General features: G+C 34.8%; 1 protein-coding gene across 1 annotated transcript in view; it reads right to left on the reverse strand.

Annotated features, from left to right (window-relative positions):
* The window catches only part of LOC141402657 (adenylate cyclase type 6), a 555,913-nt gene that overhangs the window by 120,370 nt on the left and 421,430 nt on the right, over nt 1-14,113 (reverse strand). Inside the window, exons 16-18 of the mRNA XM_073984363.1 lie at nt 2,910-3,054; nt 2,406-2,500; nt 2,013-2,172 (exon numbers count right to left, since the gene is read on the reverse strand). Coding sequence (XP_073840464.1) covers nt 2,013-2,172; nt 2,406-2,500; nt 2,910-3,054 — 400 coding nt within the window. The remainder of the gene's footprint in view (nt 1-2,012; nt 2,173-2,405; nt 2,501-2,909; nt 3,055-14,113) is intronic.

Consider the following 14,113-nt stretch of genomic DNA (forward strand, 5'->3'; position numbering starts at 1 on the left):
GACAATATCGGGAGGTACCCGAAAATCGGGAGGTACTGTTCTATGGTAGCTATATCAAAACGTGGACCGATATGGCCCATTTTCAATGATCCCAGGTGAAATATTAACTTCAATAACAAATTATAAGGCTCTATCTTCAAAATTGGGAGCTGTATCTTGATTTCAACAGACGGACGTACAGACAGACGGACATCGTTATATCTACTTAGAATTTTATGCTGATCTCGAAAAAAATCAAGTTTCGAGAAAAACGCGTTTTAAGTTGCCGATTGAAATTTTACTTCTTGATCAGGGTAAAATTCTGAGTCAATATAACCATGTCCGTCCTTACGTCCGTTTGCTGAAATCATAATACAGCTCGCAATTTTTAAGATAGAGCTTTGAAATTTGGTATAGATGTTTCTATTACTCCTAGGATGTTTGGTATTGCAAAAGGATTGGTACCACCCGATTTTCGGTACTTTGAAGGCTTTAGCTTCATTACCACAACGAAATGGCTGAAATTTGGTACTTAGTCTTCGTTGGGGGTATGAAACTTTCCCCCAGAATTTTGTTGGTATGGTTCCATGCCTTCATATAGCCCTCAAAGAACGGTACTTCCCGATTTTCGGTATTTTGAAAATTGTGGCCCCAATATTCCTTCGAAATGGCTGAAATATGGTATTTAGTCTTCGTTGGAGAACGAAACTTTCACCGAGAAATTTGTCGGTACAGGTCCGCGCCTTCATATAGCCTCCATAGAACAGTACCTCCCGATTTTCGGTATTTTGAAGGTTATGGCCATCATAATCCATTGCAATGGCTGAAACTTTATATTTAGTCTTCGTTGGGTGTACTCAACTTTCACCTCTAAATTTGTCGGTATAGGTCCACGCCTTCGTATAGCCCCAATAGAACGTTACTTCCCGATTTTCGGTATTTTGAAGTTTGTGGCCTCAATATTCATCCGAAGTGGCTAAGATTTGGTATTTAGTCATCGTTGGGGGTATAAATCTTTCCCCTAGAAATTTGTTGGTACAAGTCCACGCCTTAATACAGCCCCCATAGATCGGTACCACCCGATTTTCGGTATTTTGATAGTTTTAGCTTCATTATCACACCGAAATGGCTGAAAATTGGTACTTAGCCTTCGTTGGAGGTATAAAATTTCCCCCCAGAATTGTTGGTATGGGTCCACGCCTTCATATAGCCCCCCAAAGAACGGTACCTCCCAATTTCCGGTATTTTGAAGGTGGTGGCCTCAATATTCCTCCGAAAGTATTGAAATTTGGTATTTAGTCCTCATTTGAGGTATAAAACTTTCCATATGAAATTTGTCGGTTAGGTCCCCGCCTTCATATAGCCCCCATAGAACGGTACCTCCCGATTTTCGGTATTTTGAAGGTTGTGGCCACAACAACCCACCGAAATAGCTGAGATTTGGTATTTAGTCTACGTTGGAAGTAAACCCCTTTCCGACTGAATTTCGTCGGTATAGATCCACGTTTCGATATAGCCCCCATAGAACGGTACCTCCCGATTTTCGTAATTGTGAAAGATGTGACGTCAATATCCCACCGAAATTACTGAAATTTGTTATTTAGTCTTTCATGGGGTTATAAAATGTTCCAGAAAAGAATTATCAGTATAGGTTCACGTCTTCCTATATCCCCCATAGAAGCGTTCCTCTTTATTAACGGTATTTTTTAGGTTTTAGCGACATTATTTTACTGAAATATCGGACATTTGGTATTTAGTTTTCTTTGAGTCTAAAAACTTTACGCCAGAAAATTGTCGGTACAAATCGACGTTTTAATATAGCCCCCATAGAACGGTACCTCCCGAATTTCGGTATTTTGAAGGTTAACGACATTATTTTACCGAAATTGCTGAAATTTGGTATTAAGTCTTCTTCATAAACGAAATGAAACTAATTGTTCCATTTTACTTAAATACCACTTGTGGTGGAGGGTGTAACAAGTTCGGCCCGGCCGAACTTAAAGCCGTTCTTACTTCTATTAAAATGTATTTACCTTTCGCTCCAGGTTGTGTTCCTTAAAGGAGAGTAAAATCGATTTACAATGTTCAGCTCTTAAATGGTCTATACTACGAGCATCGATAGCCCTCATTAGATATTCGTTGACTTCATCTTCTGGATCCTTAGCTGATTCATTACTATCACCAAAACCGAATCTATTTTCGGACGAAAAGATATACAAAGTAAAAACTTTAATATTACACATTGCTTAAGGCCGGCACATACGGCGAGTTGAGCGTTGCGTTACAACAACCACATGAAAACTTCAAGAACAAACTTGGCATCACTTACACATTTTTCATGTGGTTGTTGTTTTCAACGCGCAAAGCGTCACATAACGGACCGTATGTTACGAATGAAACAAATTTTTATATTCAATATAACTTACTTAGAGCAATTTTTCTGCATACTTCCGAGACCCATCATTCTTAACTCTTTAGAGATATTACCGTTTACTTGCAAACGATTGCGTGATTTCTTATTCTAATGTTAAGAAAATATATTTAAATGTTAATATGAAATAACAATTCCAGTTGGTTATTTTATAACTGAAAGTGATCTAGGGCTACGTATCAAAGACATAAAATGAAAAGACGAGACAACTCAATTGTCAATAGATGGAGTTAACCTTTGTTGTAGCGATATCACAACAATATTATAATACATTGTTAACCATTTTATTGATGAAAATTTCCATGGGAAACAATCATAGTCTTTGCTTTGTTTGAAAATTGTTTTTATCATGTTGTTCGTTAATATTATTTTTAGTCCAAATTAATTTTGTTCGAACTATTTCACAATACAGTATGTCTAGTCTTTACAATTTGTATGACTTAGTATTCATTCTGGAAAATGAAAAATTAATTACTTCACATTAAATTATCTTATTTACCGGTCTATAAATATCCCCTGGTACAATTAAATATGTTTCGATTTGATGATCCTTTAGATATGAATTACGTTCCGCACCATTGCCCACTTCCACTTCATAATCACCATCGAGACATTTCAAGGTTTCTTTTGTGATGTGAACTCGTCTGCAAAGTAAACAGAAGTTTATAAATAAAACTTGAGACCTGTAACATGTTCGAACTTAATGCTACTCAAAAGAAAAAAAAAAACATTTTTCTTGGAAGCTGTGCTTTAAAACTCAGTGACCTTTTCTGATATTTTGAATTTTTTTCTTATCATTTTGTTAGTTAACATTAAACGTCCTTTAATAGGGTTTTCTTCGAAATTCGTATTCTTTTTATGTGTAAGAGATTTTAATAAAATGTATGTCTTTAAATAAGTTTGCAGGATAAAGTTTTTTTCGGTAGGGGTTTTTAATTTTTTATTTCAAGAATAACAACAACTTCTCTGACTCCTACAAAAACCCTTGTTGATGTCATTTAATTGGATAATTGTTTGATGCCATTGTTTTCCTTTGGCAAAAAGTAATTACCCGTATGAAAACACACCCACCGCCAGTCAATGTTCTCTGTTGTAACTGCATAAAATTGAAATGTGTAAGTGAATGGGATATACTATATATGTATGTATGTACTAACCATGACAATGGAAGCTGCATGCGTTTTTTGAACTTTACCACTCAATACGTGGGGTACAACCATCACATAAATTTCGCTATATTTTTATGAAAAGTATGAATTTTATAATTTCCGGAAGGGCGAACAATTTTGATCGCTGAGAACTTGTCGTATTTACCCAGCAAAATGTTCGATGACAAATCATGAGTGCAAGTGACTTGTCATCGTTAAAAATTCAGGTGAATCACCAATGACATTTACAAGGGAGTGTCACACGCTTTAGCCAATTCATTGTCATGGCATTTTGCACCAATTCATTGTCATAGCTTGTTGCACCAGTTCAAAGGCAAGGCATTTTGCACCAGTTCTTTGTCATAGCATCTTGCATCAGTTCTTTGTCATGGCATTTTGCACCATTGCTTTGGTTGCGGATTTTCACCAATCAGGAATAAAATGTTTAGTCCAAATTTGTAATTTGTTGGGCTAATAAAATTACCCAACAAAATGTTTGTAGCCAAAGAAGTAGAGGAAACATGAGTGCAAGTGATTTCGGACTACATATTTTTGAGTGAAAGAAGTCATGCTTTTTACAAGGGCATGGTGTAGCGAGGATGCAGTTCATGTTGCTCCCGCAGCACACGTCTAGTACACACTCCATTTTCGATACACGGCACGTCTTTTGATTGAGTGCTTTGGATTGAATTTAGATACATTCTTCGGAATGTGTTTTTTTATCAGTTTAAATATGCTATAAAAATGGAAGCCATTAATAATATCCCCGAATAAATAAAATGCATTTATTATTTGTGTTAAAAATAGAGTATTAAGAACTTTATTATATTAAAACAAATTATATTATTCAGTCGCTACTGTGTTTACTTCCTCTGCTCTCCGCCATCACGTTCCGGTCATTCAAGATGTTTTTTATATTGTCTTCTCATCACCAGTAGTGGGATTCTCTAACGCATTTTTTGATTACCGGTAAAATTAAAATGCTTACGATTTCCGTAATTAACGAAATTTGTCGGTAAGTAAGCAACCAAAATAAAGTTGTCGCTAAAGCCTACCGATAGCAATAGTGTTGACAACATTTATTCATACTTTTCATTCATATTTCTGCGTTTTAATTTTACCGATTTTTGTCGGTAACCCAAAAAATGCGTTAGAGAATCCCACGTCAGTTCTGCTTTCGGCTTGCACTCCAAATCCACTCCATTTATCATTTTCTTTTTACGGTTTGCAACTTTTAACTTAACTGTTTATATTCTTTAATTTAGAAATGTATACACTCTTTTTTGTCTTTGGAAGAAATAAAGTTGCTGTTTATATGTAGGGATCGACAAACTGGCTTTTTTGTAGGGATCCCTAAGCAACTGCTTCTAAAATGTAAAAACCGGAGTGCATTTTTCATGACTTTGCATGGACTGCTTCAAAAAAACTATGCATTCACCTACTTAACATAGAACAACTTCAAATAAATTTTGCTGGGTACAATCCACAGGTGATTTCTACCATCAGATGTTATTTTTTATTTGTAATTTAATTTTCAAGATGGCTGTAAATTTTTTTTAATCTTGCGTTCCCTTTTTTCCAACATTCGGTGAATTATGTGCCAATCTCAGCGCCAGACTCATCATTTGGGAAATCGAGAAATAATTTGAATTCTGTTATTTTATCTTTAAACAACTTATGTAATAGTTACCATGTTTTGGCGGACTTCAGTGGCAAGTCCATACCTCCTGAGAAAATAGCCCGAAAGCTGTAAAAACGCTCGATATTATGTTTTTCGTGGGCGAGTCCATGCTTTCAGACCAACTGAAATAACTGGTGGACGATTTTCCAGCGACCTTACGAAACATTCATTCTTTTAGAGATTTTCCACCTATGCTTCCATAGGTTTTATCAATTGTAGAAATTTATTTAGGAAGAATATGGTAAACGGATTGTTGGGTTTGCCTGCTGCATATGATAACGCAAAAGGATAATAAATATTTTATGACCTTTAACAAACATATGCACGCAAGTCAAAACCACTTGGAAAAGGTCGCAGCAATCTAGCACTGGAAGATAAGTGTCGCTAGATTGTACTTAGGTCAGCCAAGATCACCCATATACGTTAACGTGACTGCAACAACAAAATATGTTATCTTTGTTCTCATCTGTCGTGGTTTAGAAAAGGAAAGACTTGCTCAGAGAGACTAATGGAGAAAATATTTTGAGCAGCACCGCCTTAGGTTAAGAAATAGTTTGTAAACTAGTATGTAAGTTGAAATTTGAAATTAAAAATCAGTGCCTTACACACACTCAACTAAAGCAGAACGTTTTGTTTCATAATTCGAACTAAGAATAGATTTTCGAACGCAGTGATCTTTTAGTTTGCTTCTCCATTTTAAATGTCATCTTTGACTTGGTTGTTTAGAGTTTTGGCCTTCCCTTTGGGCGTCATATGGCTCGTATTCATATGCCTTTCTGTCGGGGGTATCTTTATCCATCCTGTTGCCATGGCCCAGTCAACGAGGGAAAAATTCTTATCGTATTAAAAATTAGTAGTCGGTCGGCTTGGTGGTAGTTCATAGGAACGAGTCTCATTTATACTTCCCTTTAATATCCACAAAAAACATGTTTCGAAACACAAAATATATTTTTCTTTTCTTTTATAATGATTTACTTAGGATTTTTAATTAAATATGTAAACATTTGCCGCTATCGATCACTTTCATCCGACTTTTATTTTCATTTTAACAACTACTTTTGCAAGTAAACACGTATTCGGGTACATACTTAGGTCTGTATGATAACTTTTCCTGCAATAATTACTCTGCAAGTTCCAGCAATAGGTCTGTCTGGTTACTTCCCCAGCAAGAACTTTCTCAGAGAGTAAGGAGTTTTTATTCTCTTTTGCAAGAAAATTGTAAAAAGTAAACAGACACCTGCCCAGCAAAAACCAGCAAGCAATCAGCTGACTTGCCAAAACAGAACAATTTGTCCGCCAATGAAGGAACCAAAGGAAGCAAATGTGTTGTATTTTATTAAAAATAAAAAAGAAAATGACCCAAAAAAAGATTTTCCCACTTTGCAACTTTGTTCTCCAAAAAAGCAATACAATTAGGCTTGCTATTTCCACAATAAAATTGTTTTTAATTTTCGTTTGTTTTGTTTATTGTTGAAGATTCAATCTCATTTGATTGCTTGAGTGGAGTATTCCCCCATTGGCTCAACTTCATTTATTACCCTCTATTACAGAGAGTAATGTTTTTCAAAACGAACTGACAGTGTTGCAAAATTTTACTGATCGCTACCAATATCATGATTTCATCCCGGCGAAGGGAATTATCAATTGGCTTCTCAGTTTTTGAAATGATGCCTTTTTAGCGAAATTTTCACAAACATAAATCAACGAAAAAATAAAAACAGGTGTTTGATTGTTTTTAAGAAGAAGAAGAAGAGTTGCTAGCAGTGTTGCCGTTCGCAAAATTTTTTTCGGCCCAAAATTTTCCTAAAAACGGCCCAAAACGACCTAAAACGGCCCAACATTAAAAATTAAAACAAAAATATATATTTGTCATAGATACCTTTTATTACTTTCAGAAAAAAATATTAACTATTTGTACGTAAAGGTAGTATGTCGCAAAAAATTTTCTGAGATATAATGATTGGAAGGCAACAATTTATTGTGACTTGAATGTAGCATATAAACTTTAAGTGCGTGTTTCTCGAAACGGCGCTTTTGAAGTCTGTGCCAACGATAGCTCTAAAACGAATTGCCCGATCTTCATATGACCTTATTATATTATTCATGTGAGCTTATTAAATACATAAAACGCTTGCCTTTAAGCGAGACAGATTAAAAAAGTTATTTTGCCCAATTTTTTGACAAAACAGTCAATTAACTTTGACAGCTCAAAATGTTTTAAAAATATTTTTTTAATTATGTTTTATTAGGTTCCTAAAACGTTTATAAAAATATACTATGATCGGCCCATCCGTTTTCGAGCTATGGTTGGCACCGCAAAACGCTTTTACAAAAAGATAGTTTTGCAGATAGCCATTTACCTCTAGAATATGCACTATTTTTCAACAACAACAATTCCAAAGGTATTATAAGATGTGCTCTTTGAGATAAAAGAAAGTCCTGTTTCACCGAGCTTAGCAAATTCCAATCTGTTACTATTAAATCGGGGTCACATTCTACAAGTCTTGGAAAATGTAATACCTGGTTCATAATAGGCAAAACTTCGTTTGAGGTTACCTTATATGGAGTTATTGTATTTAGTAGTTTAAGGACCATTATTACATCCTTTCTTTTACTATTGGATGGATTTGAAAACGCAAAAAAACCAATTTGAATGCATTAAAAGTGTAATTTTCACACTAAACGATAATACAAAGAAGGTCCTTCTTCAATTTTAATCATTACTTTTAACTTTAAGTTAGCCGAAACGCTATAAATCTGTACGCAATATCCAAACTATAACAAAAGAAGAGTTGTAATAGAGGGGGGTATTTGGGTCACTTTTATAGTCTATTTTCTTATTATTTTGATCTAGTAATTTAATATAAAACACTAAAACAGCAAATTTTATTTCAAACTTTTAATTTTCTGTTAAGTAAGAGTGCATAAATGTAATTGTCTGCTTTTGTGCCTACAAATATCTATGAAGTTTTGAGCTGGTACGATTTATTTTTGCAGTCAATGTCAATATATTGAAGCGCTTTGTTATTTATTTTTTTATAAAAAAAGACAATTTGAGTTGACACTCCGATATAAATAGGATAAACCTGAACTATCTGCTTGAAATTCATTCTTAAGGTTGTTAATTATAGGTAAATATATGCCAAAAATAGAAAAAAAAACCTCTAGCTTCGCATGATTCCGTCGCCACCAAATTATTATGAACTTTTTTTATTTATGAACACAATGCCTGAATCTTTACCAAATACTTAAGTATCATGAAAAATATATTTCAAAACCCGGGTAACTAAAAGTTAAAAGTGAGGAGGATCTTCTTGGCATTAAGTTTTAATGTGAAAATTATATGTTCAATGCCACCAAATTGCTTTATTTTACGTTTTCAAGTCCATCCAATAGTAAAAGTAAGCATGTAATAATCAGTGTTTGAATTTGCTACCAGCACAGCACTGAAATCACTAAAAATATGCTATTGCTATGCTGTGCTGTTTTCAAAAACAAAATCGAAAACTGTTGCTGTGCTATGCTGCGAACATAAAAGTAGCACAGCACATGGTCTATGCTGTGCTTCTGAAATCTTCACAGCACATAGCATAGCATAGTCATAAAAATCAAAAACGAATGCTATTGCTATGCTGTGCTGCAGACATTTTAACAGCATAGTAAATAGCCGCAGTCAAGAAAACAAAAACGAAAGCTTTTTTTTTTTTGTTTTGCCTTATTAAGGCGAAGGTCATTTTTAGAGTGATATTTGAATTAATTCTCTTTCGAGTTGAGCTATTTTGACCTAATACGTACATTGAAAAATTAGGAAAGCTATTGCCCTATTGTGCTATGAACAAAATCAACAGCATAGCATCAAACATAACCCAGAAAAATGTTTGATGGCAAAGAAGTATGTATTTGAAATATAACGGAATTTGCTATTGAGCTGTGAAACCATGACTAATTGCACATTTCGATATTTTTAACACACTACTATTATTTTGACCGCAACTATTGCTCTGTTCCAGAACCTGCAACAGTCTACTATTTTTGGATTGTTGACACTTTTTCTTTACAAATTTGTCAAAAAAATAGTAGATAGTTTAGGTTCTGGAACAGAGCATATCTTTCTACCCTATGGGTCTTTTATAGACAGACTACTTACCAAATAGCCAGTTATATAACAAACAGCAAATTGGTGGAAATATTCAACTGCTGCTCAACTATAAGAATGTATTTGTCTGACTGCTTAGATACACAAATAAATATATTTTTAAAGTAAGGAACATTTAGAATGTTTAGCGGAAATTAGAAAAATGCATAACGATGGCTAATTATAAAAAAATTTGCACTGATCTTCTTGATTCTGGTCTTCAAAAAGGGACAATTCGTTTATAGCTTCGTTTATAAAGGCTGAATTTAGCTTTACTAATAATATGTCTTCTAGAGTTTCGTGATTCATTCGGTTTCGCCTGTTTTGTTAAAAATTAAGATTGTCAGAGTTTGAGCTTAATCGGAGTATGTTAACACGTACCACTGGGACCTCAAAGTTTCCATGGGCCCTTTATATAGCCAAAATTAAAATCTGACCCGATTTTCAAAAATGTTTGTGGGATTACTTGTTTAGCAACTTGTAAACTGTTTTCATCGATTGGATTGGAATAAATGTGATCTGTAAAGTGATTTTGTGAAAATTCGCCAATACAAATTAAAATTGGTGCCCATTTTATATGGACAAAAGCGAATTTTCACAAAATCACTCTATAGACCACAATTATTATCCAATCGATGAAAAAAGTACCATGTAGGCACCTTGTAAGCAATACACTGAAAAACTCATAGGGTCATTATTATAAGTTTTCTTTTTCTATTGGATGTATTTGAAAACGCAAAATAAACGAATTTGAAGACATTAAAAATATAATTTTCACATTATAAGTTAATGCCAAGAAAGTTCTCCTTGAAATTGAATGATCCCTTTCAATATTATTTTAAGCGGAACGCTAAAAAATCTGATCGAAAAATCCAAACTATAACCAAAGAAGGCTTATTTATAATAGTGAGTTTGCTGGATTAACATTAATTATGCTATGCTATGTAGAAATGTTTACAGCATAGCAGAGCACAGCAATCGTTTTTCGATTTCATGACTATGCTATGTGCTATGCTACTTTTATGTTCGTAGCATAGCACAGCAACAGTTTTCGTTTTTGTTTTTGAAAACAGCACAGCATAGCAATAGCATTCGTTTTTGATTTTGGTGACTATGCTATGCTATGTGCTGTGAAGATTTCAGAAGCACAGCATAGACCTTGTGCTATGCTACGTTTATGTTCGCAGCATAGCACAGCAACAGTTTTCGATTTTGTTTTTGAAAACAGCACAGCATAGCAATAGCACTCGTTTTTATTTTTGATGCTGTGGCTATGTGCTATGCTGCGTCACTTTCACAGCACCAGCATAGACCTTGTGCTGTGCTGTGAAAAACTAGTAGCAAATTCAAACACTGGTAATAATAGCCCAAAGACTAATATTTGATATTTTATAAAATATTGTTTAAAATTATTAGCATGAAAACGGCCCAAAATGGATTTCAGCCGCCCATCGGCCCAAAATTAAAAATTATTTTTTATTCGGCCCAAATTTGCCCAAAACGGCAACACTGGTTGCTAGTGCTTGCTAGAAGAAATTTGTCCAGCAAGAATTTGCAAACTCTCAGTGAAAGAACTGTCAAAATGTCTCTCTCGAATCGCTCTCTTTTGCTGATTTTTGGGTTAACAGACGACTTCCAGCAACAGTTGGTACAAATTGTTACAAAGATTTAAATACATTAAGATTGGAAATCTCAATTTTTAACATTTGTCAATAGATGGAGTTAAGCTCCGTTGTTACGATATCATAACAACATTCTGTTAAGTAGTTAACCATTTCAGGCGATTTTAACCGCTAAGTTCATACTCAATGAACTGGAAACTGCTATGGAATACAATCCTGAGTCCAAATCTTTGCTTTCCAACAATTTGTATAAGCCGAATTGCGCTTTAATGGGGGTTTAACATTAACATACCTCTGTTGTTGATAAAATTTGCATCTTTTCTAGTCTTTATGTTCCTTGACTTTGATTGTTACAAATTTTGGGGCAACCAGACAGACTTAATTTCACTCGGTGAATTTTACTCTCTCAAAAAAGAAAAATTGCAGAAACTTATCGAACATTTTGTAAGAACTTGCAAGAAAGTCGGCTGTTTCCGAAAATGTATGAAAATTGTTTCTTTTTCTTTTCATAAACCAAATGCAACAAAAACATTAATTTTAAAATTGCATTTTACTTATTTAAAGTAATAATGCTATCCGTAACGCTTTAGAATCCAAAAAATGTGAAATTGTGAAATTTCATTGGTCAAAAATGATAACATTTTAAGATGTTTTCATAGAACAGCTGATTAAAAGTCAGCTGACCAAATATACAAATTTTTAAGGGACAGATTTTTCCAGCAAAAAATTGCAAGTTCTCAGCAACAGAACTGTCAAAAAATCTCGCTTTCTTTTACTGGTCAATTTTGTTATCGAAAAACATTCAGTAAACATTTGTACGAATTTGTACTAATTGTTGGATTATCGTGCAGACCTATTATTAAATAATTTATTGTACGGGTACTTATCAATTTATTTGGACTCATGAAAATATTATGACAAAGATCGAACCTTTCACGGCTTCAATTGCACTCATGAAAATTCGATGAAAAAGATCGGATCTTTCATGACTTCAATTGCACTCATAAAAATCCGATGAAGAAGATGGGATCTTTCACGACTCCATTCCATAATTCGATGTATGTATAGTGAACTCATGCAAAAGAACCTGTGAAATCATGATTTAACATGGAACCTTTTGCATTTAATGTTGCTGGGTAGTACTATTCATATTTAGGATTCGTAAAGTAGAAACCTTTTCAACTTTCTCGTTGTTTTACCCCCGCTTACTGAAGCAACATTCCTATGTTCGTATTCTTTGCAAAGCAAAGAGGACATAAAAACAGTGGTGGATATGAAATTCTTTAGTTCGACTCAATTTGTAGGGTAATCAGCTTTAGGGCCATACAGCAAATTTCTCATTTTGTTTAATTTGCTGAATGGGCTTATTGACCTGGTTATCGATACAGAGTCGGCGGCAAAAGGGAACTGCTGAAGTTGTTTGGTGACTTGTCTTATTTTTTCTATGTCTTTGACATATAATTAAAAAAATTCAATTTCAGGAAAAACTTGGTCAAAAATTAAAAAAAATTAATGGATTTTGACCTAACTTTGGGTACTTATGTTTTCGCGGTTGCTGATTTCATTTTTTATATTATTAACCCTCATGCGGATCACTAAAGGGGTCTTTTTGGTCCCTTCCAAGGAAATAGCAGTATTATTATTTTTTGCGGATTATGTCTAACAAATATGTGCCGAGGCTACGTCTCAGACGATCCATCCGTTGAGTCCAATTTTCAATGACTCGTTCAAGCTTTTCGACTGGTAACTGACGAATGGCACTTCTGATGTTTTCCCCAAGACCGAAATCGAAGCAGCTTTATCCGCACACAATTTTGACTTTACACATTCTCACAGGAAAAAGTCTAACGGAGTGATATGACACGATCTTGGTGTCCAATCGACTGGTCCAAAACGTGCTCACCGATGTGTTCTTTCAATAAATCCGTTAATTGATGCGATGGGTGGGAAGTGGCGCCGTTTTGTTGAAACCAAATGTCGCCGAGATTACAAGCTTCAATTTCAGACATCAAATAGTCGGTTACCACGGCGCAATAACGGTCGCCATTGACGATGAAGTCCTAACCGGCATCATTTTTAAGAAATAGGGTCCGACGATTCCACCGACCCACAAACCGTTATTTTTTCTGGATGAAGTGGCAGCTCTTGAATCAGTTTAAGTTGCTCTTCTTCCTACATGTGGCAACTTTGCTTTTTTACATACCTATAAAGCCAGAAATGTGCCTCATCACTGAACAAAATTAGGCTCAAAACACACTCCCCACATAACGCGAATTTTCGTAATAAAGTTGAACGATTTGTAAACGTTGTAGAGGCGTAAGCTTTTCCATGATAAAATGCCAAAGAGTACTAAACAAAAATAACATGAACACGTGACACGACCCACGCGTGAACTGTCAAAAAAATACTGTTGAAAATAGTACCTCTTCTTGGATCACCCATTTATTCTTCATCATGATAAAATTCTGAGTCGATATAGCCATGTCTTTCTGTTGTAATCACTCAAGCATATAACCGTACCTCCCGTTGACCGAACTACCTGTAATTTGAAGTTTGGAGTTCCCAGTGGCCCCAAAGCTACTCCCAAAAAATTTTTCAATATAGGTCCATGTTGTTGTATAGCCCCTTATATAACTGTACCTTCACATTTTCGGTATTTTGAGGATTTTAGCTACAATTTTAAACGCCGACCGATTGAAGACATTTTTATACCCTCAGCATTTATGCTAACGAGGGTATATACACTTTCATACGGGCAAAATGTGCCTCATCGAAATAATGGTTTTAGACCTAAAGTATGTTTGGACGAAATCCGTTTCAGACAATTTGGAGTTGATTTAGCAAGGTCCGTCCGTCTGTCTGGCTGGCTGGAGCGCACGATAACTCTAGAATGGATCAACCGATTCGGTCCAAAATTTGGCTTTAGTAATATTTTGCCCAAACTTAGTTTGGGCCCACGATAACTCTTGAAGGGAGTGACCGATGTAATCCATACTTTGCACATCCTAATATATCTACCAGATATAGATCAGGTTAGAATATGGACTATATTTGTCTACTCCTTATGGTACCTCTCACACAAAATTTCGAATAAGTTCACTTTAAGACCTCTTCTCG

Source organism: Musca autumnalis, unplaced genomic scaffold (genome assembly GCF_047663935.1).
Source record: "Musca autumnalis isolate F117 unplaced genomic scaffold, ASM4766393v1 scaffold_4, whole genome shotgun sequence".
In the NCBI taxonomy this organism is placed as follows: domain Eukaryota; kingdom Metazoa; phylum Arthropoda; class Insecta; order Diptera; family Muscidae; genus Musca; species Musca autumnalis.